The sequence below is a fragment of the Barbatula barbatula genome (genome assembly GCF_947034865.1).
Source record: "Barbatula barbatula genome assembly, chromosome: 13".
Classification (NCBI taxonomy): Eukaryota; Metazoa; Chordata; class Actinopteri; order Cypriniformes; family Nemacheilidae; genus Barbatula; species Barbatula barbatula.
Genome location: NC_136776.1, coordinates 23,008,792 through 23,035,074, shown reverse-complemented (window position 1 = coordinate 23,035,074; position 26,283 = coordinate 23,008,792). Strand labels below are relative to the sequence as shown.

At 39.1% G+C, this 26,283-nt stretch overlaps 4 protein-coding genes across 8 annotated transcripts; 2 read left to right on the top strand and 2 right to left on the bottom strand.

Annotated features, from left to right (window-relative positions):
• Window positions 1–653: 653 nt before the first annotated feature.
• podxl2 (podocalyxin-like 2) lies at window positions 654–12,180 on the top strand. Its single transcript, XM_079471061.1, has 9 exons — window positions 654–949; window positions 3,186–3,461; window positions 5,186–5,356; window positions 6,628–7,223; window positions 7,568–7,642; window positions 9,399–9,555; window positions 9,761–9,822; window positions 9,920–10,099; window positions 10,287–12,180. Exons 1-9 carry the CDS (start codon window positions 919–921, stop codon window positions 10,497–10,499), a joined length of 1,761 nt encoding a protein of 586 aa, XP_079327187.1. The 5' UTR covers window positions 654–918; the 3' UTR covers window positions 10,500–12,180.
• A 291-nt stretch (window positions 12,181–12,471) lies between these two features.
• On the bottom strand, window positions 12,472–16,745 carry LOC306902493 (gamma-glutamyl hydrolase). The gene is made up of 9 exons (XM_079471103.1): window positions 16,458–16,745; window positions 16,071–16,185; window positions 15,188–15,238; window positions 14,792–14,876; window positions 14,578–14,716; window positions 13,666–13,772; window positions 13,411–13,501; window positions 13,108–13,245; window positions 12,472–12,930 (listed from the first exon to the last, which is right to left on the bottom strand). The coding sequence occupies exons 1-9, from the start codon at window positions 16,741–16,743 to the stop codon at window positions 12,809–12,811; spliced, it is 1,134 nt and encodes a 377-aa protein (XP_079327229.1). The 5' UTR covers window positions 16,744–16,745; the 3' UTR covers window positions 12,472–12,808.
• Window positions 16,746–18,196: 1,451 nt separating this feature from the next.
• LOC306902509 (SLAM family member 5-like) lies at window positions 18,197–25,909 on the bottom strand. Of its 3 annotated transcripts, none has more exons than XM_079471124.1 (8): window positions 25,770–25,909; window positions 25,422–25,525; window positions 23,638–23,699; window positions 22,952–22,987; window positions 19,744–19,894; window positions 19,344–19,661; window positions 18,951–19,250; window positions 18,197–18,870 (listed from the first exon to the last, which is right to left on the bottom strand). In XM_079471124.1, the coding sequence occupies exons 5-8, from the start codon at window positions 19,790–19,792 to the stop codon at window positions 18,734–18,736; spliced, it is 804 nt and encodes a 267-aa protein (XP_079327250.1). In that variant the 5' UTR covers window positions 19,793–19,894; window positions 22,952–22,987; window positions 23,638–23,699; window positions 25,422–25,525; window positions 25,770–25,909; the 3' UTR covers window positions 18,197–18,733. The 3 variants fall into 3 exon arrangements, with proteins under 3 accessions (XP_079327250.1, XP_079327249.1, XP_079327248.1); XM_079471123.1 differs by having other exon boundaries at window positions 18,200–18,870; window positions 19,744–19,907; window positions 25,425–25,525; XM_079471122.1 differs by having other exon boundaries at window positions 18,200–18,870; window positions 19,744–19,907; window positions 25,770–25,905.
• LOC306902483 (CD48 antigen-like) lies at window positions 21,032–25,427 on the top strand. Of its 3 annotated transcripts, XM_079471088.1 has the most exons (6): window positions 21,032–21,558; window positions 22,533–22,865; window positions 23,163–23,450; window positions 23,588–23,731; window positions 24,239–24,274; window positions 24,357–25,427. In XM_079471088.1, exons 1-6 carry the CDS (start codon window positions 21,519–21,521, stop codon window positions 24,740–24,742), a joined length of 1,227 nt encoding a protein of 408 aa, XP_079327214.1. In that variant the 5' UTR covers window positions 21,032–21,518; the 3' UTR covers window positions 24,743–25,427. The 3 variants fall into 3 exon arrangements, with proteins under 3 accessions (XP_079327214.1, XP_079327215.1, XP_079327213.1); XM_079471089.1 differs by lacking the exon at window positions 24,239–24,274 and having other exon boundaries at window positions 21,255–21,558; window positions 23,588–23,735; window positions 24,320–25,427; XM_079471087.1 differs by lacking the exon at window positions 21,032–21,558 and having other exon boundaries at window positions 22,335–22,865.
• Window positions 25,910–26,283: the final 374 nt, after the last annotated feature.

Below are 26,283 nucleotides of genomic sequence, written 5' to 3'. Positions count from 1 at the left end.
CGAGATAGCTCACATCTGGCTTGCATCTATTTCTACAATTCACAGTTTGCTCGTCTGCAATACGTCTCATAGAGATGTCTGCTGTCAGATGTCATATAGACCTCTAGAAGACGTCTGTAAGATGTGTATGATGTAGAATGGATGTTAAGTTGCTCTTTCTAAGAAGTTTAGCAGATGTTTTACACAGCAGATGTTTCCAGATCTTTAGCAGACGCTCAGACGTCTCCTAGACTTATTGCAGATGAGCGAACTATGTATTATAGATGTCTTGCAGATGTAAATGTAGACGTCTGTAAGCCAGCTGGATCGTGCTATCTGGGTAGTTTTCTCATCTGCACTACATCTCTTAGATGTCTGCTGTCAGTCGTCATATGGACCTCTGTGAGATGTGTATGATGTAGAATGGATGTAAAGCTGCTCTTTCTAGGACGTTTAGCAGATGTTTTTACAAGGCACGTTTCCAGATCTCCAGCAGATGTATTTCAGACGTCTCCGAGACGTATTGCAGATGAGAAAACTGTGTATTACACATGCAAATGTAGACGTAAACCAGATGGATTGTGCTATCTGGGAAAGAACTTGCAAAACATGAAGATTTTAGACTGTGACTTTCTCACAGATGTGATCAGATACCCGGCGGTGTTTAGGACCTCGGGTCGCTGCAGTCACTGCGCCAGGAATCAAAGCCTCCAAAATCCTCAATATTTCACTGCAAACGCATCTGCTGCAGCTTTAGTTCTTCACCTTCACATCTTCTCGTGTATTTTCTACAGCCTGTGTTTGTGTTATTCCGATGATTGATTTGCGTTACTGCGTCTTTAGTCGCTCGCGCATTTAGGTCAGAAAGTCACATACGATGCGCGCGTGAGCAGACGTACACACGCGATTATTCTCGCTGCGATCTGCGAAGCGTCAAACATGTCCGTGTGTTCACACCGTCTCGTGTTCGGTGAGTTCGGCTCTTTGTCTCGTTGTTTTGCATTTTCTATAAGACGAATTCTTTTCAAAAAAATCACACGTTTGTAATCCGTCTGTACCGTTATGTGCACGTTGATCTTATACAATATGTTTTAAATCAAATATTGTATGTACGCGTTGTGTGTTCATTCAATCATTTTGATTTGTGAATGAATGTCCGATCACGCAAATCGATCCTGAGATGTGATGTCACATGCACACGCATGAAGAGTCATGAATGAATCCAGATCATGCGCAGCTGTTATGTGAACGCGCCGGGTTGCGCGCGGGTCACTTGTGTGTCCAGACAGCGTGTCGAGCAGACACAACAATGACGTTTTCTATTTGACGTTATTTGTATGTTTCTATATGTACGTTATTTTGCATGCATGCATGCTGTTATGTTTTTGTGCATCGTGCTATGAAAATAAATCGTTTTTTGTTTGCAACGCATTCAACCCTTGAAAGAGAAGCATGCTTTTATCGGTGTAGCCTATCGTTTGAAACTGCAGTTTTACTACAAATATCGGTGTATTACCGCATTATACAAATGGTAAATAGTCTGGCAAAAACATGTCTCCTGCACATTTTATTAGAAGAAGATTAATTTTTGTTAGTGATGCACGCAAAGCACATTGAAGAACGTGAAATGCGACTATTCAGTATCACAATATTACCTTCTGATGTCATCATTTGCTCGTAACAGCGGGCTGGGCACTGCAGGCCTTCTGCCAACCTGAGAACTATAAATCTGACCCGTGTGCCATCTCCACCCTCCTGCACTGCTGCAAAATGAGTTGGCACGGTTCGGATACCCACCGGTCACGGTAGCATTTATCTTACAGTTGAGCTGTGTCTGGACAGTTTGAGTTGTGGTTTAATCTTCAAGGAGCACAAGATGCAGAGATGTTTATGAAGATTTGGTCAATTTCATTTGAAATTAAACGTATCGAGCGTAATGGATCTTAAGCGTCAGCTGCAAAATGTAATCCCTCGGTCAAATATGGGTTCAGAACCTCTTCTTGGTAATCTTGGGAAATGTGGCCATTTTACGTTCCTTGTCAGACCTTTAATATTTGGCGAAACTAAATTGTCTCTGATACTAAATGTTAAATGATACCTAGAATGTAACGTAGTGCTTCATCGTTCAGAGAGTGTGAATCTTTGACTTATGCCTTTGGCGAGATATTTTCTCTTTGTAGTTGTTTCCAGTTCTTTGGATGGGAGTTCTCCTTTGCCTTCAGGTCCTTTAATCTCCGTTTCATTTGGTTTGCCTGAAACTCCTTTGCAGAGTTTGGTGCCGGAGGGCTGTTTAAAGCGACATATTCGCTTTTATAATGAATCTGCCGTCAAACCCGTGTCAAGTTTAGGAGCGTCTGGCGCAGAAAGCCAAGAGCGTCCTCTGAGATAGACCATTGACCGTCAGCGAATTCACTTTTCCTCCAACGAAGCCTCAGAGGACACAAATTCAACTTCTAAGGTGCAAAACCGTTTCCAGAATGCTGTATTGAAGCGGGCTGTTCTCAGTTTTTGACCGAGTTCAATTACAGTCTTGCTTATACAAGGGCCATCAGACTGGCAGTCTCTTTAATTAAACCGGGCCTGGCTGGAGGATATTTCCTATTAAACAACTTCATGAATAAAATTAAAACCATATTATAGTTGGAGGACTGTGTAATTGACTCAAAAACTTCCTCTCTGTTCTGGTGGTTCAGATATCACCCCCGTCTGTCCGTATTTGGGTTGCCCAGTGCTAATGCTAATCCTCTGGTGACCGACGGCATTGAGAAATCAAACCGGGTGATTTGAGTCAATGCTAAGCCGTCATGAATAGAAAACAATCTCCTGAAGTGTTGTTATAGGTTTTGTGTTTATAATGGGGGTGGATGGTGACCCACTTTTCTCAATCTTCCAAAGTGTCTTGAAAGGGATAGTTCTCCCGGAAATGAAAGTTCTGTCATCATTTGCTCTCATGCGGTTGTAAATCTGTTTGTGACTGTTTCGTCTGTGGAACACACAAGAAGATATTTTGAGAAATGTCTCGCTGGTTTTGTGTTCATACAACAGAAGTCGATGAGGATCAATGTTGTTTGGTTCCCAACGTTCTTCAATATATCGTCTACTTTAACAAAAATCATACAGGTTCGCAATGACACGAGGTTGAATAAATGACCGAATTTTCATTCTTGGGTGAACTATCCCTAAACCAAAATCTCTCTTCGTTTCAGGTTCTCTTCTCCTGGTTCTGGTCCCTTCAGAGGCTCTGACTGCTGGGCCAGTGCTTCTCCCCAGTCCTCTCCGGTCTCACGGGCCGGTTCTGGATGTTCCCGTTGGCTTCGAGGAGCATGATGAGGTCTCTCGAAACCATGGCGTTATGGAGAGCTCTCACGAGAGCTCCGGGTTCTTCAATGAGGACAGCGAGGACACCAAGAGCGTCCAGCCGATCAAGAGATGGGAAACACAGACAGAGAATAAAGAAGGTTCAGACGCGGATGCCATGAGCGGTGGGTGAACTTAAAATACTAAATTCTCAAGTTAACTGGTTTGTCCTGCTCGTTCTCTGTTACTCTCTATCGCCATCTCTGTTTGAAGCGTAAAACTGCAGGTTACTTAACAAGGTTTTCTTTACATGTGTTGAGGTCAAGTATTCATCTATATGTTAATGGATCTTATGTTCTGTTCATGGGTCAGTGTCTGGTGTGACTCAGCTGTGGTTTGCACGAATGGTCTCAGCAATTATTTACCCCGTAAAAATGTTCTTGATTGTCAAAACAGCATTTTGACGTGTAAAGTGGTGTGAATAACAGCTCTTAAGTGTTAGCGTGCGTCATCTCCTCGACACCTGCCGTCCCGTCCCCCCGTGTTTTGCTGATGAATGTTCTTAATGCTTAAAGTGTGTGGACGTGTATCGCAGAAGTATGCACTTTGTGAATAAAATATTACAGCACACACTTCAGACTCTCTTAGACAACAACGCCTGGGAATCAATGTGCCCAAAAACAAGCTCGTATTTTTAGATCACCTGCTAACAGTGAATCCACTGCAGTGCCCTGGTGTGTGTATAAGAATGAGAGAAGACCAGAAACCCACCTGTCTGTCTCTCCATCTACCTTCCTGTCTGTTTATCTATCTGTCTGTCTGTCTGTCTGTCTGTTTGTCTATCTACCTGCCTGTCTGTTTGAATGTTTGTCTGTCTACCTGTATGTATGTCTGTCTGCCCATCTGTCTGTCTGGTTGTTTTTATACCTACCTGTCTGTCTCTCTGCCCAGCTGCTTGCCTGCCTGTCTGTCTGTCTGCCCGTCCGACCATCTCTCTTGTCTATTTACCTATCTGTCTGGTTTTTGTATACCTACCTGTCTGGCTATCTCTCTGTCCCTTTGCCCAGTTACTTGCCTACCTGCCTGCATGTCTGTTTGAATGTTTATCTGTCTACCTGTGTGTCTGTCTGTTTGCCTTTATTTCCATCTACCTGTCTGTCTGGTTGTTTGTCTACCTACCTGTCTGTCTCTCTGTCCAGCTGTCCATCCATCCATCCTGTCTGTTTGTCTGTCTGTCTTTTTACCTGTCTGTCTGTCCATCCGTCCGTCTGTCTTTTTACCTGTCTGTCTGTCCATCCGTCCGTCTGTCTTTTTACCTGTCTGTCTGTCCATCCGTCCGTCTGTCTTTTTACCTGTCTGTCTGTCCATCCGTCCGTCTGTCTTTTTACCTGTCTGTCTGTCCATCCGTCCGTCTGTCTTTTTACCTGTCTGTCTGTCCATCCGTCCGTCTGTCTTTTTACCTGTCTGTCTGTCCATCCGTCCGTCTGTCTTTTTACCTGTCTGTCTGTCCATCCGTCCGTCTGTCTTTTTACCTGTCTGTCTGTCCATCCGTCCGTCTGTCTTTTTACCTGTCTGTCTGTCCATCCGTCCGTCTGTCTTTTTACCTGTCTGTCTGTCCATCCGTCCGTCTGTCTATTTACCTGTCTGTCTATCTGGTTGTTTGTCTACCTACCTGTCGGTCTGTCTGTCTGTCCGTCCACCATCCTGTTTATCCGTCTGTCTTCATGCCTCCTTGTCTCTTTTAGTGTTTCTCAGCGTGACACTTTTTGTCTCCGGACAGTTTCACTTCAGTAATAGCTTGAAGTCCAATAATGTTCCTGGGGCCCAGAATAGTTCTTCTGGATCTCAGTACTCAGGAATGTTGTAACTTGTGTTTTATTGGGTGCATCTGTCTGGTTCTTGTCCTCAGAGCGCTGTCTGTTGTCCAAGAAGGTGGGGCCGTGTCGTGGGGCTTTCACTCGCTGGCACTTCAACCCCGTCGCGAACATGTGCTTGAAGTTCATGTTTGGAGGGTGTAAAGAAAATGGCAATAACTTCCAGTCGCTGGAGGAGTGTGTTAAAGCTTGTCACCCAGTCTCTGGTACACACTTATATCTAATGACATCCATCTTACGATCACTGCTGTTTTAAAGTGTAGATATACCGCTGACGGTAGACAATAGTGTGTGTGTGAGAATAATCTCTCCTCGCAGGTGTGTCTCAGGTGCAGTACTGCAGTGCAGATGCTTAACTTCACTGTACTCAACATACTGCATCTACCAGAATAAAACACTGTACTCACATCTGATACCAGTACAACACATTTTACCATAATAATGACAAACTGACTGTCGGTCTCTCTTTCTATCTCTTTTGATCTTTCTGTCTAGCTGGCTTTATCTGTCTGTCTCTCTGTCTAATTCTGTCTCTCTGTTTAATTCTGCCCTATCTGCAGAGTTGGGTAAATCACTTATGAATTGACAAAATTTCTAGTTATTTACGTAGTCTGACTACTTTTGGATTACAGTTAGATTACTTTTGATTTGTAATCATTTACTGATTACAGATTACATGACATCATTTGTAGCTAGTAACGTAATCTCTTAAATTAAAAAAAAAATATATGTATTCTGAGTACTTTTTGATTATATATATATATTTTTTTTTCATTTACTGATTACCGATTACATGACATAATTCCTAATAAATAATTTAATTTCTTAGATTACACATTTTTTGTGATGTAATTTGACTACTTTTGGATTACATTTGGATTACTTTTTAAAGTGTCATGACGTCATCATTTACTCACCTCTGAGTTGTTCCAAATCTGGATACATTTATTTGTTCTGATGAAAACAGAGGAAGATATTTGAAAGAATGCTCATAACCAGACAGATCTTTCACCCCATATACTACCATAGTAGGAAAAAATACAATGGTAGTCAAAGGCACCCCTGAACTGTTTGCAGTCCTAAATGATAAAATGACAAAATTGCTTAAAGTTGAACTAAAATCAACATTAAAACTACAAATCTAAAATTAAACGCTAATTTAAAATATTAATAAAAATAAAAAATAATAACTCTGCCTCAGTTGTAATATAGTTTTTAACATTTTACTTACATTTACATTGTGTTACTTAGTAACACAAGCCTTTTAAAAGCGTAGGATCTAAGGGTTTATTCCCTGCACTGTTATTCAATACTAATAGCATACATATACACTTGTATATTATTATCAAATTCATTATCTCACCTTATGATTTTAAACCGTGCTTGTATTACATGCATTACATCATGCTGTGATTCTCTCTATCCTACACCAAACTTTACTGCTCAACTGTTCTCACGTGTCTCTTGTTTTAATCAGAATACGGTCCCTCATCCCCAGAACCCACATCTTCCTCCCTCCCCCTGATCAACACATCCTCATCATTCGTCCCCACGCCGGAGTCCATGAAGTGGGAGAGTGATTCAGAATCCAGCGGCTTCCCCCTTCACCTCTCCCCCGGCTTGTCACCTGACCACGCCCACTCCACAGACACACCCCCCGCCCTTGAGGTCACAGTCTCTGACACAACTCTCGCGTCTGAGGACCCGTTTGATGACGAAAGCAGCCGCACGGTCACTCAATCCCCCACGGCTCCTGAAGTCGGGCTCCTGCCCAGCCGAGGGCCGCTGCAGCCCGATGATACCCATCACGACGATTCTGAGGAAGATGAAGAGAAGGTGGTGTTTCCCACCGAGCCGAATGAAGACGACGATGACTGGCGGTATCTCACGACCGGCCCCTCGTCCTCCCCCGCCTCTGATATGCCACCTGTGGTGTTCACCGAGACGTCCTGGATGGGAGCTCCGCCCACCACAACTGAGGATGAGGGAAGGGCGGAGCTTCGTCACGGGGGTACTGAACTTTATACAGAAACCGAGCTTCACGACTCAGAAGTGTCCCAGGAGGCCGAGCAGGTGTGTGTGATGATCTTTACTGCTCAAAGCACAATCATTTGTGATCAATTTCATATCGGCACGTTCGTATAGAATTTTAAGTTTATCTGCAGTTCACAATATACATTTTCTTTAAAAAGGTCAACTTTTTACCAATATCTTTCAGATATAGTAAAAAAAGAAAGCTTTTGACAAAAACGTTTCATAAAAAATAAAATAATGAGATCACAAACTTTTATCAAAATTACATTGTCAATGATTTTGTTTTGTGATGCAGTTATTGATTTATTCTCAAGCAGGTTGTAAATGAGAATTGATTCTGTGAAATATAATGACCGCTAAACCTAGTCTCTGGTCTTGTTCAGGTGATTTGTGAGGACTGGAGAAACCTGGCAGGAAAAGGTTACGTCATCCTCACCATGACCGACAACGTTGACTGTGTAAGCGCATTTCTTTAACCATTTCTGATTTAATACCAGCTCGGTTTGAAATATGTGCCTTTCTCTAGACTTTCCTGTGAACCTTTCCCTGTATGCAGAGAAAGTGTAGAAATGCCGCATTGAATTGTGAGTTGTGTTGAGATCTGCAGTAGATCTGCTGAATTGTGCAGATTCAGATGCGTCTCAGAAACTTGCTGACTGCTCGGCACTAACAGTGTCACACCGCCAGAGCATTCGTCTCATTATCAGCCCATGTTCCTCACTTTTGCCCTTTAGAGTTAAGAAAAAAACATCTGATTCTTAGTTATAGTCACGGTTAGTGGCACTGCGGAAAAACACAGACAGACCCACACAGAAAACACACAACCATACAGACAGGTAGTGTTTGCTTTTTATACTGTAGCTCCAGAGATGTGTTAAAGTCGTATTATTATTATTTTAAAGGTACAGTTTACGCCAAAATTCAAATCCGTTCAAAGATTTCCTTCGTCAATGAACACATGAACATTTTATTGATACTTTATTGTGAATTTTAGTCATTCGGTCCCTTATTTAGGCATTAGCATCCCCATTAACCTTCATTCCTTCGTGATAAGAGCATAGCGCTATAATAATGTGAATGGCGTAGTTACTGGAATATGATGAGAAGTGTGAGCCTTGGAGTAACATCAGGTACGTCTTCATTCCGTTTTACTGCATCAAGGAGTTTATTTCTCTTTGAATGAACGTGTCTCTCCATCCTCTGTCAGGCACACATTGTCAATAACAGACCCAGCAGGCCAGTTGTCTGTTGCTACGGTAACACGGTACAATCGCTGGGAGATGTTAACTGGATCAGAACTGCAGAGCCATTGATCAGATACAACGACACTCTCTCTATAGACTCTGTTCACATATGTTGATTTGCTACATTTCTTTGCTTTTTATATCATCGTTTCGTATCAAATGGTTGAAATGTTTTAAGTTGAATCTTTTAACTTTTCAATTATAAACTATTTCAATTTTTTATATAGACAATTTGTGCGATTATTTTAAATTTAAATATTTTCATTTTATTTTTTAACGCTATGTTTAATATTATATATTTTATATATCTTTTCCGTTACTATTACTATAGAGGACATTGCACGTTGAGTCCGAAATTTGCGTCCGAAATTTCCGCGCGTTAAAAAATAAATAAAACCTCATGTTGCGTCAATCACTTTTACACCCCGCCTCCGATATTTTCGTCCGTCATAAAACAATTCGGCAGGGGTTCGATTTTTTCCCGTTTTTTATATCCGTAGCAAGCATTTTGAGAAGACTTGACAATTCAGATACACCGTACAAAGGGGCACCAAATACGAAAAAACGCGCACGAAAATTTGGGACTGTACCTTTAAAGACCTTAAGTCATTGCAAAAGATTTTAAATGATGGACAACTTTGTTGTGTTTTATTATTGAAAAAATGCAGAGAAAGTATTTTCGGTCCTTCAGCATCAGCGATGATATTACAGCGTCATATATTTAAATATTTCTATTGTTTTTATGTAGTCAATTGCAATAAACCTATTTAAACTGAGGATGAAAGTCACAATCTTAAGCCAGTGGCAACATTTTAACCGTCTGTTGACTCTTGCCATAAAATTCATGAACGACCCTTCAGACTTTCAGGTTATCAGTCGAGATCTTTAACTCTTTCCTGTATCTTTATGAAATCTGGTTTCAGTTCTTTTTCGTTGATGTGTTTTAACATGATTCTGTGTGTGTTTGCAGAACGAGTTTCGTATGGAGAATGGAGACCGACTCCTGGAGATGCTGGAAAACACTTTTTCCAGGAAGATGAACATCCCGCAGGGGTCCTGGTTTATGTTGCTCAGCAAACCCACTCAACAGGACCACCAGCTCCTCATGACACTCAAGAGCGACCAAGGTAACAAACACACACCTTGTGATGTTTTTCTTTCAAAACAATGAACACTTATTATTACTGGACAAACGTGTATTTAAATGATCATTTTTAACATATTGATTTCGCCATAAAATGTGTGATATTTCTCAACTTAAACGTCACAATTTCATTGCTTTTGAATAATTCCAAGCGGATTTTCTTGATTATAATGTATTTTTACGATTAGAAATTATCGCACCAAAAGAGGTCGTGTCAATGCTGGGAGAAATCAAAAGAGGTTTGTATGAGGTGAGATACTTAAAACACTTAAAACAAACATCTTCAGTATAATAAATGCAGTGAGAAGTTTATGCAAAAATGTTGTTTGTATTTTGATTTAACTCAGATTGGCATCCAGAATTATTCCACGGTAAACACGTGCCACTCCAGACCCAGTCAAACCCGCAGCGACTACGGCAAACTGTTTGTAGTTCTGGTGATCATCGGCTCGATCTGTGTCCTCATCATCGCTTCTGGAATCATCTATATCTGCTGGCAGCGCCGTTTACCCAAACTCAAGAACATGGTACGTCTGTCCATCTACAATCTGTAACTTTATTTTGATAAAAAACGAGCAAAGGTCAGTTATTGCAGCCTTAAAATACTTTTGGTGAACCTTTCGTTCTTCTCACTGATGATTTGGCACAAGATGTATTTAACATTTCTCTTGTTTTGTCTGTGTGTGCATCTGTGTTGGTTTGTTTTCCATCAAGTCGCGTGGTGAAGAGCTTCACTTCGTGGAGAACGGCTGCCACGACAACCCAACGCTGGACGTGACCAGCGACAACCAATCAGAGACGCAGGAGAAGAAACACAGCACCAATGGAGTGACGGCGGCCGGTGAAGCCGGAAGCGGCTGGCAGGTGCTGGTCAACAAACCCAGAAAAGAGGAGGAAGACAACCAGGAAGAAGACACGCACCTTTAATCGGGAAAGCGGTCGGCGTGGAGAAGCAGCGTTGCGTTTGAGACTATGAAGGCACACAAGGTTTTCAAGCTTTTTTCGAAACATCCGCTGTATACCATGTGACGTGTTTTGGCTTGTACCACATTTTACTTTATCTGCATTTACGAAGATGAAATTCAGATGGACCGACGTGCTTTGAAACGCGACTTCTGCGGCCGGTGACAAATCATTAGGGTTTATTTCAATTGAATGTGTCAAACAATCGTTTTAGGATTTCGATTTGGTTCGAATATCTCAGATGTTTGGTCTGAGGATAAAATGCACTGTTAAATGAAGATATTTGCAAAAAATGAACATTCTGTCATGCCATTCGTATCCAGAATGACATACCCAGATGGCACGTGTACGTCTGTAAGATGTCTGCTAACGTCTGACAAAACAGTTTTACATACATTCTAAATCTTAAACATCGTAAAGACATCTTGTAGAGAGATCTCAGATATGTTAATGCAGACATCAAATAGTCGTCACCCAGATGTGTGTGCTATCGGGGTTAACACAAAATGAAGAACTGAGCAATACACAAGGTAGCTTTGAACGAATTTTAGGTCAGTATCGGTTATTTTTTCGCTCTTGCATGCTAAAACAACACAAGTACAGAATTACAGAATTTTCATTTTTTGCCGAAACATTTCCTTTACAAACACTAGTACTTGACAAATATGATTGTATGAAGGGATTTTTCTTGAAGGTTTGGACCGTGTATTCTAACAATACACTATAAACTTAATTTAAATCATTTCAACGCAAATTGCATAATGTTGCTGAATGCTGAATGGACGTCCTGCCTCGCTACGTCATCGTGTATGGGAATGGCTCTGTGCTGGATTAATGTTGCTCTTTAAGGTTTATATATCGCACATTAATTGTTTTACAGCACTGTTCAATAACCGCATTTCTTTGACTCTTGCAGGTTATCAATGTTTCGTTGAAAAAACATTGCGTTCAATTGCCAAAAAAGTATTGTGCTTAACTTGACGGATATCCATCTCGAAATCTGAACTTTAGCCAGTCTGATTTCAACTGAATATTTGACAAGGTGGCTAATTCGTAGAAATTGTACGATCGTTAGATAAAATAAGCAATAATGAAGCCCCGCCCCTAAAGCTAACCATCACTCGCATGATTCGCACGAATCGTTTGTACGTATTAGCCGCCTTCTCAAATATGGAATGAGATTTGGATAGTCAAACTGGTCGGAATAACACTGACATTAACGTTAAATGTATGGTTTATAGTGATGCTCTTGATTCCCTTGGTTATATCTCACAGGAAAAAATACTTTTTTCTGGTTTCACTCAGACGTGCATGAAACACTGTAGTCTATGCACATGCCAGAGGTCGACTAAATACACACATTTAAACAAACGTAAACGGCTAATATTATTATTACTTCAAAACACTGTAACATATGTGCATTCTTCTGTAAGAGTTTTCTTGCCTTGACGTAGAATTCAGCGCTTCAGTTTTTTACCCTTCCGTCTCCGTACAAGAGCGATTTACGAATTTGCACTTTTTTATTTTGTACCTCAATATGCTTAATGTATCTGATTGTAAAGACATCTAGCTCTCGCTGTTTTCTGCCAATTTTATGTTAGGCCTACAAAGGTGAAAAAAATAAATGTTTTGAGAAGTCTTGTCCATTTTTAATGCGATTTTTTTAAACACTGGTTCGGACAAATTGTGTTTACGTATTTTAACTGTGTGTTTTACTTGTGTTTGCATTAAGCTTATCCACAGATTGTATATGTTAGAGTTACGAAAATGACAAAGTTATCAATTCTAAATATTTATAATTTCATTTGAATCGAAACTTATTTTCCTAACCCTCAAAATCTTTGAATCGCACCTTGCTGCCCCTATAGATCCTTTAGAGCACTGCGGGAATGCATAAAGTCATTCATTTTATGAAATGATGAAAACACACTCACTTAAATTGTGTTGTTCACCAGAGCAACATTTAAATTCATACTTTATTTTTCCTATAATGTGCAAAGGAACAGAACATGATTGTAACACTGCATTGATCATGCTCATAAACCCTGTGAAAGATGATACACATACAAGACAGAATTGACCGTTTCTCAATTCCCAGAGATGGCACACGATGATATAAACTGACCTCTGAATTCATTCAGTACGCTCTAGAACATTTCACATAAAAATAATCCTGCGAGACAAAAAAATCATTGTCACATTTCTTCAAATCAAATAAAAGAAATGCTTTAAAAAAAGTTTCCTGTTATGACGAATATTGCGTGTAAAGACACTTAATCGAAGTAGTAATTCTGCAGGAAGATGCTGTTGAGGCCGTTGAAGACGGGTTGATAGTTGTAAATGAGAGCCTTTTCTTCCTCACTTTGAGAAGGAAAGCGATGATGGTTCTTCATTGCTAAAAACAACCAATATATTCACAATTGTGTTTGGTCCAATGTTAACACGGATAATTTGATTTACATACAAAATCTTAATGCAAATTTCTAAATATTAGGAATAAAGATTCAAGATTTCAACATGATGTCATCAAGAACTCATCACAAAACGTTACACGTTTGTTTGGTTGACCGACCTTCAGAGATGAAGAAATGTGCCGTGTAGAACGCCGCTTTGATGGCCGACGGCGTGTGCACCATACCGGATTTTTCAATCCACTCAAAGGGACTTTTCTCTGGATGCCACTGAACGGCGTAGAATGGGTACCGATACGCTACAGCACATAAAACAGAATCACAAATAAGATACATTATATCTATTTTATATATATATATATATACAGTGGTGTGAAAAAGGGTTGGCACCATTCCTGACTTCGTATTGTTTTGTCTTGAATATAAGTTGAATATATTATACATGTTGTGTGACATATTCATACCCTCCATTGTAGATATGAAGTCTGTCTGGCCGTCTGTATTGGTGGTCAGGACTCTATAGAAACGCTTCAGCTTGGCATTGCCGCTGTAATTCTGAAAACAAAATTCACTTTTTAACAAATCCACATACTAAATTCATACATGCTTTGCTCTTCTTGTGGTGGACACGTTTGTTCTTTGTTCATTGTGTGGTATCTCTTCATTGTGCATTGTGCATTGCATCACTGAAATTCATCTTTAGATTGAAACTTTGAAACCTGTAGTGACAAACTCCAGCTGTGGAAGTTAGACGTGATGTTTTCTTCTGCTAGTGACTGAAGGAGATCCTTTGGAAACCTTTTGAAGAGCCTGCTGTTTGGAGATCCTGAAAATATGACCGACAATAATAAACAATTGATTAATCACGTCCAGAATAAAAGTTTGTGTTTACTTAAATGTGTCTGTGTACTGTACTCAGTAAATTTGGGTAACACGTTACGATAAGGTGCAATTTGTTAACAATCAGTTTATGCATTAAACTAACAATGAACACTATACAGCATTTATTCATTTTAATTCATGTTCATTTCAGCATTTACTAATACATCAATAAAATTAAATGTTATCACTGTTAACATTAGTTTATGCCGCATGAACTAACTTAGAAACAAATGTATAGGATAATGCAATATAAGTTGCTTTGGATAAAAGCGTCTGCCAAATGCATAAATGTAAATTACTGTATTGCTGTAAATGCTGAAAAACTAAATTGTTTATTGTTAGCTAATGTTAACTAATAGCATCTTATTGTAAAGTGTAACCTAAATTTGTATTCATAAAAACATACACATACATGGATATAAAAAAAGTATTGTGGTATTAAGGAAAATAATAAACGTGTAATTTCAATTATTGGAAAATATAAAAAAGTACATCTTAATGTATGTTTTTGTATCAATACAAATTTAGTATGCACAGTACACAGACATATATTATATATTATTCTGGATCGTTAAAAACCTCTTTTGCGCTCGTTCTATATATTCTATTACATCACATTATAGTAGCTGCTAAACTGTAGTCACATTAGATAAGATTAAGTCTAGTAACTGTAGTAATGCATTGGTCCTGAACACATCAACCCCATTAAACAGCAGAGAAACGACCAATGGCCATTGAGGGTAAATCACCTGGGCTGAAGGTCAGAGGTAAAGTGACCGCTTTGGTGTCGGTCAGTGTCAGCAGGTTCTTGTTGCTGGTCAGGACTGTGAGCTGCTGGAAGCCCTGACAGGTTCCCCAGATGGGGAAATAATCTGAGGCGTCATTAGCCTGTCGTGATCAAAACACAATGAAGATCAGCAGATCAGACATTCGGATTTACTTGAACATTACGGTTTTATTTACTTTTATTGCGAGGTCGTAGAAAATCTTCGCCAGTCTGGTGAACTGAGACTTCTCGATGTCGACGTTCCCGCCGGGAAGCAACAAACTACAAAAGCAAAAAGAGTCAAGAGTATATACAAATTAAAGACCTCAAATCTTATAATAAATAAAAACAACCGTTGCAATGGCGGCGATACATATTTTAATCATATTACCTATTAATATTCTAATATAATCCTATGATAATGTTACAAGTAAAATCTAACATAATTACAATATGAACGCTGATATAAGAATTATTACAAGAAAATTAAGATAATATACAGGAAAAAACGATATTAAAACATAATTGTATTTATTTCAAAATGTATGGCATATCATTTTTTGTAAAAACTTGTAAAACCAAAAGTCACTCACCCGTTTATCGAGTTAAATAGTTTCACATACTCCGCCTCAGTTTGATTTATCCTGTACACACACACACACACACACACACACACACACACACACACACACACACACACACACACACACACACACACACACACACACACACACACACACACACACACACACACACACACACACACACACACACACACACACACACACACACACACACACACACACACACACACACACACACACACACACACACACACACACACACACACACACACACACACACACACACACACACACACACACACACACACACACACACACACACACACACACACACACACACACACACACACACACACACACACACACACACACACACACACACACACACACACACACACACACACACACACACACACACACACACACACACACACACACACACACACACACACACACACACACACACACACACACACACACACACACACACACACACACACACACACACACACACACACACACACACACACACACACACACACACACACACACACACACACACACACACACACACACACACACACACACACACACACACACACACACACACACACACACACACACACACACACACACACACACACACACACACACACACACACACACACACACACACACACACACACACACACACACACACACACACACACACACACACACACACACACACACACACACACACACACACACACACACACACACACACACACACACACACACACACACACACACACACACACACACACACACACACACACTGTTTATATTGTTCATTTATTCTTATTTTAAAGACAATGTATGAGCAGGTAGTGTCATGCGTTTATCATCATACCGGATGGGCACAACCCTGGCACCAGCTGACTCCAGATGCTTCACATATGATGCTGCTATATAAGAAGACCCCTGTGCGTGAGGGTCGTCATCCAAATTCTCCTGCGCTAAAACTCCTAAAAAAACAGAAATATGATGGAGGGGCTTCATTGGTCCAGTTGCCATGGCAATGCATTAAAGAGTTCAAAATAATTGACCATGAAAAGACCATTTCAGAAGATTCTAGCAAGTTCGCAGCAAAAACACGGGATGCATTACTACCAATGTGAATTCTAATGCTTTCCATTACACATGCCATCATCTGTCAACCATTTAACATCACACATCTAGCATGAAGCCTATTCATCCCATGAAAGAGAAATCAAAAAATCCATATGTTAATGCTCACCGATGATGGGTCTGTAATTGAAATGACGCGCGCATGATGCTGGCGGTGGGAACGCGCAGAGAACGGCGGCGGACACCGCGAGGACAAACACCTGACTATACATCCACCTCTGATGGCACAGCGCACGAGCGAATAAAGCGAAGATACGCGATGTCCTCGGCGAAGAACACGACGTCAGATCGACCGCAAATCTGCCCCCGGTAACCTCAAGCTTCTGGAGCGCGCGCGCACCGCAGATCTGACGCGCGATGGAGGTGGCCTGCGTGGATCCGCGCGAGGAACTCATCAGCCAATGAGAACCTTATAAAACTGCACCCCACCGTCAGAATTTTAACAAACTCTATTTTTTTCACATGCACGTGATTGATTGATTACCAAATTATCTATCTTGTGTTTTTAATCAAACTTTCATTAATACATTTAATGGATTTTCTTTTGCACTGAACGATATTAGCGACTCACGAGTCAGGTTTCCGTTAACCTTCAAAAAGCGCAAATTGAAATAGCGCGTTGAAAATACGCACAGTGGAAACGCGCCCGCATGAGGTGGTTTTTTTCAAGCAAAACGATAAAGGCTTGATCTTCAAAACAGTTTTGCGCAAAATTTAAGCGATATTTCTAAATGTCGATTAAAACAATACCGCGGAATGACTGCGATATTTGATTCTTCTCACACGATAAATTTGTCGCGTTTACAATTCACGTAGCGTATAAAAAACGAAGAACTCGTATTCTAAGAATAAAATGTCTTACTTTCTAACTTACTAAATACTTGACAAAATATAAATAGAAGTGTTTAATTTAATTATTTTTAATAAACAAGCTTTTTATTAGGCTATTAAAGGGACAGCTTACCCAAAAAATTTATTTCTGTCATCATTTGCTCACCCACAGGTTGTTCCAAACCTCTATAAATCTCGTTGTACTGCTAAACACAAAGGGACATATGAAGAGTTTATTTCCAAAATGAGATTTAAAATTGGTCAAAAGTCTAGTTTTTTTATTGTGCATTCCAATTACTACATCAAACTGCAGATGGTTTGTTTCGGTTTAAGCCATAATAACTAAACAAAAAATGACTCGCCCATTTGCATGGAAAATAAATACTATGGGATGGGATCTGTTTGGTTACTGACATTCTTCAAAATATCTTACTCTGTGTTCAGCAGAAGAAAGACATTTATAGAGGTTTGGAACAGACCGTGGGCGAGTAAATCACGACAGACTTTTCAGTTTTGGGTGAACTATACCTTTAATGTTTAACTATACCTTTAACGTTTCTAAATGCAAACGTTGCTAAACCTGCAAAATAATTATTTATCCACGATGACGCCCCTTCCAGAGGCTCTGCATGTTACATCTAGTTTTAAATCTAATAAATCTAAAATGATGTTATATTAATATTTAAAGGTACAGTGTGTAATTTTGGGATGATCTATTGATAGAAATGCAATATAATATTCATAGCTATGTCTTCAGAGGTGTTTAGAGAGCGTACACAGTGATGCGTTAGAATATCTATTTCTATCTACATACACCACGGGTCCCCTTGCATGTAATTCGCCATGTTCTGTCATCCGTTATTATGTTTAGAAAGGGAGGAATGGATGGACTGAGCGGTTGGTTGCAATTACTGGCTGGACCTTTAAATATTATTATAAAAAACATCAAATTATAAAACAAATTATATTAATGCTGTAACTTACTGTTATTTCCACAAGCAATATAAAACGTGACTTATTGATCACAATTTTATTTGTATGCATGTTTAACATAACCATTACAAATGATGTAAAAATAGTTTTGTGGGCCTTATATTTAGAACATACCACTTTATCGTATATATCCAGACATAGTGAACTAAAGTACATTCACTGGTTATCGCTGGTGTGACTGATGGTAAGGGGCACTGTGAAAGTTCTTTAGAAGACGATTTCTTCCTGTGTTCGCAGGTTCAAGAGTAAAGTGACACAGATGAAGGTCAGCCACCTACATTACTAAACCACATATAAGTGTGAAATAAAAATGAGACTATGATTGCGATGCAAAAACAAATGTTAGTAAGACGCTGTCTTATTAGTGAGCACCTGCAGGGCTTGATTTATGGCATATTTGTTATTTTGATCGGAAACAAAAGTGTTGTCTTCATTTTAATAGCAACCTATGTGTTCATTCTAAATAACACTTGTGCTGTACATGCGATGACAACAAAAAGCCTGTTTTATACTGATTTAGTTCCTTCGTGAAAATCGCAATAACAGTTCATCGATAAATGTCTATGTTTGTGCTCTCTTCCGTTCATCTCTTCTGGACGTGATGTCATAAACCAAAACAACAACCGTAGCCACGCCCACCAGAGCTGAGACGACCAACTGTATCGCAGCTTCAGTGGAACCGCAACAGCAGACACAGTCTGAGGTGATAAAAATACAATATCAGACATATAATAGCTAAATACACATCTGATAAAATTAAAAGTGACGGTTGTCATACCTGAACATGTCTCACAGACATGTGTGATGTCTACGTATGTAGTCTGGTTTGTGATGGGATGGTTGACCACACATCTGTATGTGTTTGTATCCTGATATTCCACCTCCAGAGGAAGAGAGAGTCTGATGTTGAGATCAGACACACTGATGCTGGACAATAAACTGTTTCCTTTGTACCAGGAGACGCTCACATCACGTCTCACATTCAGCACTGAACACAACAACACACATTTCAAGACTGAAGATGATGAAGGAGGATTCTGTGAGCAGTAGCTGGTGATGACAGGAACAGGCAGATGAGCTGAAAAAGAGCACATCACCCATATAATGGAAATTGTGCTACATTAGGGTGTCGTCATTGTTATTTGTACATAATATAAATCAAAGGACTCACCATTGACGCTTACGTTGTACGTTTTCCTCGCCACTTTATTTCCAATGATCTGTGCTATATAGACTCCAGAGTCAGCGCTCGAGATGTTCTTGATGGTGAGACACCCGGTCTTAAAGTCAAACTCCATTCGGCCGCTCAATCTCTCGTTCCCTTCAGAGATGGTTCGGCTTGATACGTTGAGTTTAGCTATACAGGAATCTCCACACATCCACATGATCAAATCATCCTCCTGTATCTCACTAACATCAGTGTTTAAAGTGACAGAATCTCCCTCCATCACGGACACGACCTGAACTTCATCTGCGTCACCAAACACACCTGCAGAAAATATGACTCGGATTATAACAGCGCCGTCTTTCTACTCCGTTCTAAAACTTCAAAAAAACATTTGCAAACTTACCGGCAAGACGCCACAAGCACAAACTAAACACAGCAAGCCTGTGGATCATGTTTACAGTATCTGTAGTTTTCTGAACGTTCTGAGAAACAGTGCGAGGTGTGAATCCTCCCTCGACAAGAAGACCGTACCTCCCTCAGACACGTCACGTCAACTGGGATTGCATACTAAAGTTTTACAAGATCTTAGAAGTTTAAACATTTTAAAAGTGATACAAATATAAACAGATGGAATAGTAGGAATATATTATATTATTAAAACTCAAAATCTTGTAAGCTTTTACATTAGGCATCTATGTTTTATATATTTCATTCAAATTATCCTGTATGTCAGATATACAGTACATGCAAAATCTACAGTCATCATTAAGATGAAATATAGGTTATCTATCAGTAAATCTGTATTGTTTATTAAACGGATGTTGAGTGTATAAGATTGATGTCAGGCAGGACAGGAAGCCCTTCACCCACATGCACACGTACACACACACACGTACACACACACACGTACACACACACACGTACACGTACACACGAACACGTACACACACACACACACACACACACACACACACACACACACACACACACACACACACACTCTCAGAAGGAAAACCACATTTGCTTCTCGATCTGGTGAAATTAGACCAAATGCATTTTCAAACAAATGCCGACACTGGAGGTCACGGGTCTGTAAGACGGTTTGATAACATGACATAAAAACACTGCGGTCTTCTGCTATTTTTAACGATGCTCTAAAAAGTGACACAGTAGATCTACCATTGAATTACCAAACTTGTCTGTTTAAATAGTTATTCCAAGTAATGCAGCTGATTGTAAAGGCTCACATCTATTTAATATTAAACAATTTAGTCTGAAATTCCTCTTATGCAAATTGCACAGGGCGCCACTTGAGGGAACAGATCAATAAAGACCTGCATATACACACCTGGACACAAAATCTGAAACAAGTATGAAATATATGCAAATTAAAATAATGTTAATGTATGCACAAAATACATGACACACATAACAGACTTTATTAAAGCAAAAACAAGTGCACATATTGTGAGGAATGCATTCCCGCGTCGTGACACAAGATGGCGCTCGCACCCAGTATCTCAATTTCCTCACTGATTTTTCTTTCTTTCTTTCGTATACTTTTATTGATATTATTATTATTATTATTATTATTACAGATTTCGGTCGAAATTTGCAGTGTCTCTTTTCAGCGATGCATTAACAGTAACTCTTGTCCCACAGCGCCTCGTGTGGTGATCTATATAAACTGCATGCGCATTCAATATGGTCGCTTTAAAACCGAAACTAAACTTCTCCCGTTTAAAGAGACTTTCTTGCGTTTAGTGTTTTATAAGGTCCTGTAACCTGTGTACTAGCATGTACATCAAGAAAAGGGCTTTGTAAAAAATGTGTAATAAAAAGTAGGCACATAATCCAGAACATTGAGAAGACTAAATTAAATAATGAAAGTTATTGGACAGTTGCGAAACCTTTAGAGGAAGGGCTGTGATCACGTGTCTTTCACTGATTTTATGGGGATTTCACTTTTGGAGACTTAAAAATAGTTTTTTGCACCGAAGTCAACGCCGGTAACGAATGGACCTCCGTCAATATAAAGAAAGCATCGATCAGAAGTCGGTTGGATTTGGTCATATCAGTTACATATAACGCGATTTTATATGATTTTATAGATGACGTAACGCCGACAACAGTGACAGTTTAATATCTGCTGTAAACTTGATATTTAACTACAGCAATATGACGAGATGTGTTTTGTTTCTGTGCTTGTTTTTGGACGGTAAGTACTTTAAAACTGTACCTTTCCATATACGGAGTTTGCTTCAATATATTGTTATCGAATCATGACAAACTACTATACACCATTGGAAAGGTCTAAGACTCTAGAATACAAATCTTTTGGGTGTTTTTTCAAATCATTTATTTAGGAAGAGCAATTGTTTCTTGTGAGTGTGCTTCCGTACGGAACGCTCATATTTGCGTCCATAGTGACGCCTATATTTACATCGATACTGTGCATATCAATTCTTATTTTATCATTACAAACATTATATTGTTGGAAAAGCAAAATAATGTAGAATACACATTTGATCGGTGTTTAGAAGAACAGTCTAATTTGGAAGATAAATTGATACATCAATGATGATCGATTTATAAAGTAGGCCTAGTAGGCCCACCAAGATATTAGTAGTTTTATACAAATGTATTGTTTTTATGTTGTTTCTGTGCTGTTGTAGTTTGTAAAGGTGTCTGTTAATTGGAAGAGTTAAAAAGCATCTTATTCTCCTTTGTGGTCAAATTTTAGTTCAAGTTTTAAAACCAATGGGCCCCTTATGGATTTTGGTGGTATGGCGGGTAAAAAACTCAGCAGATTTTGATGCATCATGACCAAACTTAACACTTGTTGACCCTTGGGATTTTAAATTGTGACATTTTGTTTTCCGATCCGTAATTTATTTTTCTTGATTGTCTTTTGTTTCAAGAAAAACATGTACAATATTTTTTGTGCGATTCTTTTTTTTAGGACTAATCTGCCAATTTTCTTCTTTCAAACGAGACCAACCGTATGTCTTTATTCCAAAGATTTCATGAGTTACAGCCATTTCAGTTCCAACAGTGCGTTTTCATGTGTATGATCAAAAAAGGCTTAAAGTGATGCGTATTGGGAGTGCTTTCACCTGATCGTTGCGCAATACGGGTGAATGTCTTTAATACAAATAGTGATTCTTAGATTAGAAATGCTTGTGTCTGCAGGTGTGTTTGGTGTTGATGTGAAGTCGGTTTCAGGGATGGATGGACAAAATGTCACTCTGTGCCCTGACGTGACGGACACACAGGCGGCTGATGTGATTTTGTGGGTGTTTGTAGCTGAAAGGACACGTATAGCTCAAAACAACATGGCAGTTGGTAAGATCTCAATATATGATGATGTTCTTGACGGGAGATTCAGACACAGACTGATGCTGGACAGCCACACTGGATCTCTAACCATCACAAACGTCAGAACCACAGACTCTGGACTTTATGAACTACAGATTGTCAGAGGAACGGACATCATTTCCAGGGAATTCAGTATTAGTGTTTCTGGTGAGTCTTTCTGGTGTCTTTTCATTGGTATTGCCATTGGTGTGCATGTTTGAATGTCAGCTAATTGATATTAAAGTAAAAGTTACCTTTTTGGAAACAAACCTTGCCGAAGGATTGGGATCCTATAACAAAGGGAGGTACGATACCGGATTAGTTCTTGGAAAGCCAGATATACATTAGAGTGAAAAAACAACACCGCAGGTTAAATGACAGGACAGTCGCAACCAACATATTACAAAAATGAGTATAGGAAATGCTTTTCCAATCTTTTACGTGTAACTTTGTCATGTTTTGCAGCTCATCTGCCTGTTCCTGTCATCACCAGCGACTGTCCACAAAACTCTTCATGGAGCTCAACATGTGTGTTGTTGTGTTCAGTGATGAATGTGACACGTGTGAGTCTCTCCTGGTACAAAGGAAACAGTTTATTCTCCAGCATCAGTGTGTCTGATTTCAACATCAGACTCTCTCTACTTCTGGAGGTGGACAATCAGGATACAAACACATACAGATGCGTGGTCAACAATCCCATCACAAACCTCACACAACATCTCAACATCAATGATCTCTGTCACAAGTGTTCAGGTGAGTCTGATTGTTTGAATTAATACCACTTGATGATACACGTACATTATTTTACAGTGACCTTGGATTTAGTTTTGATAAGTTGTTATGGTTGACATGTACTCAAACGTGTCTGATCTATTGTTTGTTTCTAATAGAGTTGTCAGGTGAGAGAGAAGAAGAGGTCCTAGTTTCACATCTTACATACCTGATGGCTGCTCTTGTTGTAGCTGCTCTTGTGGTCGGTGCTGCAGTTATGATCTTCTGCATCTATAAGAGATTGAAAAGAACAGATCAACATGGCAAGTATTACCTTACCGATGTAGTAAACATGAAAGAACATACAAGCATTACTGTGTTAATATAAACATTTGTATTTGTACCGAGCCAGTAAAAAAAGTTTTTATTGTTTAGTATTTGGAATATACGCTTGGGCTGTGCAATTAATCGACAATTAATCGTAATCGTCGATTTTGTCCTTCATCAATTACGAAACAAAATAATCGAAGTAAAAAGATTATTGTTCTGCATTCCATTTTGCAAGGATCCTCTTTTTTCTTGTAGTATAAGTCCACAGCGCACACCTTTTCTTTACAGTGGTTCAGCAGTGCTATTTCTTTACATTACTTATCAGTTAAATTCAAAGTTTAAAAGCAATTTTTTTAATTTTTCTATGTTGTTTTAAAGTTTAATGAGGAATCGTGTTAAATAATCGGGATATCAATATTGGCCAAAATAAACGCGTTTATAATTTTTGTCATAGTCGAGCAGCCCTAATATAATCCCTTATTATTTCTATTTTCAAACAGGCCAGCCTTCTGGAGAAGAAAATATCGCACTAAATGGTAATATACTGTAAACATTTATTTTTGGATGGTTTTAATTTACAGGTTCGGCGTCTAAGTGACTGTCTTAATTTTTTTCCAGGTGTGTCTGCTGCTCCTGAGAGTAATGAAATGCAGACAATAACAGATGGAGTAAAGTACATCCAAGTGAAAGCAGGAGATCCTGTCCAACTGGACGCCGGTGTTACAGACGTACAAAGATTTGAACTGATACAGTGGAAGTTTGGGAAATTAAATGACACCACTAGCCCATTCATTCCCATAAGTCGAATAAATAAAAACAATGAAGAATTACTGAACAATGATGTCATGATGAACTTGGGAGACAGACTGAAAGTTAGTGGAGAGACTAGATCTATAACCATCGAGAACAGCAAAACCACAGACACTGGACTATATAAATTTGAAATGGACAGCAGCACAGATCGGGCCAGCAAGTCTTTCTTTGTTACTGTCACCAATAGTTAAATGCTTTGTTAATGTAATTGTCAATAATGTTTGTGATTATATCACTACAGTGTACACGGCTTGCTGTGATATTAACATGAGTTTTGCTAAAACTTAGCACATTCTACACATAATTGTCGAAACCATATCGGGAAACTGACCCATTGTGAATGTCTGATGTCCAATGGTTTGGTTTGATGTAACATAAAAACACAAAACCCTAACATCCCAGAAAATGTCATCCCACAATGCATCAGCAATGACATTACTAATGGTTAAAATAATACTGCGCCGGGCACTACAGTGCAATGGATTTAAATGTATTCTTTTGTCTTTTATCAGTATGCATTTGTTCACCTATTGGAGTCGAGGTTTTAAGCCGTTTGGCTTTAACTAATGTAGATTGAATGTAAATGCACTACAATTATCAGTTTATACTCAGTAAGTGCTATTATTTTCATTATATTAATACATAATGGTAACAGTTAACTATTAAATTGTTAACTATATCATTGCAACATGGCAGGTTCTTTCATTCATAATAACACTTGTTTGGGCTTTGAGAGCAATGTGTGTGCTAGAAAGATGCAACTTTGTGATTGTTTTAACTTGTCACACGTTTTAAACACATTTTAAAGGTTGTCTAATCTGACTGTAATGTACAGAATGATCATTTTTTTATAAACAAACTTAAGCTTACCACCTTATTTCTGACATGTGTGTCCCTGTACGTGTAAAGACACCAATCAACAGAAAAGCACTGAAGTCATCCATCATCCTCTCGCTATCTATCTCTACCACCCCCTAGTGGAAACAAAGATGAACTTCATTCAGGTGTGTTCACTTTATCGTATTATACCTGTTTGCTAAATTAACGATGTAGGTCGACTTTTGATACAACCTGATAAGTATTCATTATAGCGTCAAGTTTTACAAAACCTTTTGTTGGTTAAAAGGTTTTAATGCTAAAATGATCTAGATGTTATCGATTCAACTTTACACTACAAAAGCATCACAAAACACGTAACGACAGTCCATAAACTCTCACCTTTGAATAACTAGATGGAAATGGGAATAATAAGCGTAATTATTCTGTTACTTTACACTTAATTCGGACATTATTTAGTTTCAACGGACATTTTGTTTCAACTGGGCTGAGTGCTCCGTTCCTCACATCCGCTTCCGGTTAATGATTGACAGGGGCGTTGACCAATAACTCCGCTTCGAGAGGCGGGATCTACAGCGAGTTGTCAAAGCGACAAACACACACATCATTTCATAGACATCTATTGATTTGATATCATGCTAATGTTACGTGTGTTTTCTATTATTCAATCTAAAGGTTAATTGTCACATAAAAAAAACATTATTTATGGGTCACTATTTGCATCTAGTAAGTTCCCGTAAACGTGCTTCAAGCGTGTTGTGGTGATATTTGAAGTTAGTGAGAGCATTTGGCCCCATAAGATAAAATACAGATAATACGAAATACTAAACTGTGTGCTCGTGTGGTTGTTAACCCGTCTGCGACTGTGAAACACAAAAGAAGATATTTGGAGGAA

Bases quoted from the DNA above. Each gene is read 5' to 3' on its own strand.
- podxl2 (XM_079471061.1), top strand. From the start codon at position 919: ATGTCCGTGTGTTCACACCGTCTCGTGTTCG. The intron at 3,462-5,185 runs GTGGGTGAACTT...TCTTGTCCTCAG, and splicing joins AGACGCGGATGCCATGAGCG to AGCGCTGTCTGTTGTCCAAG. The intron at 5,357-6,627 runs GTACACACTTAT...TGTTTTAATCAG, and splicing joins AGCTTGTCACCCAGTCTCTG to AATACGGTCCCTCATCCCCA.
- LOC306902493 (XM_079471103.1), bottom strand. From the start codon at position 16,743: ATGAGTTCCTCGCGCGGATCCACGCAGGCCACCTCCATCGCGCGTCAG. The intron at 13,773-14,577 runs GTGATTTACCCT...TCATATTTTCAG, and splicing joins ACCTCTGACCTTCAGCCCAG to GATCTCCAAACAGCAGGCTC. The intron at 13,502-13,665 runs GTTTCAAAGTTT...TTTTGTTTTCAG, and splicing joins GCTGGAGTTTGTCACTACAG to AATTACAGCGGCAATGCCAA.
- LOC306902509 (XM_079471124.1), bottom strand. From the start codon at position 19,792: ATGATCCACAGGCTTGCTGTGTTTAGTTTGTGCTTGTGGCGTCTTGCC. The intron at 19,251-19,343 runs GTGAGTCCTTTG...GCTCTTTTTCAG, and splicing joins GTACAACGTAAGCGTCAATG to CTCATCTGCCTGTTCCTGTC. The intron at 18,871-18,950 runs GTATGACAACCG...TTATCACCTCAG, and splicing joins TGTCTGTGAGACATGTTCAG to ACTGTGTCTGCTGTTGCGGT.
- LOC306902483 (XM_079471087.1), top strand. From the start codon at position 22,481: ATGTCTTTAATACAAATAGTGATTCTTAGATTAGAAATGCTTGTGTCT. The intron at 22,866-23,162 runs GTGAGTCTTTCT...CATGTTTTGCAG, and splicing joins ATTCAGTATTAGTGTTTCTG to CTCATCTGCCTGTTCCTGTC. The intron at 23,732-24,238 runs GCAAGTATTACC...ATTTTCAAACAG, and splicing joins GAAAAGAACAGATCAACATG to GCCAGCCTTCTGGAGAAGAA.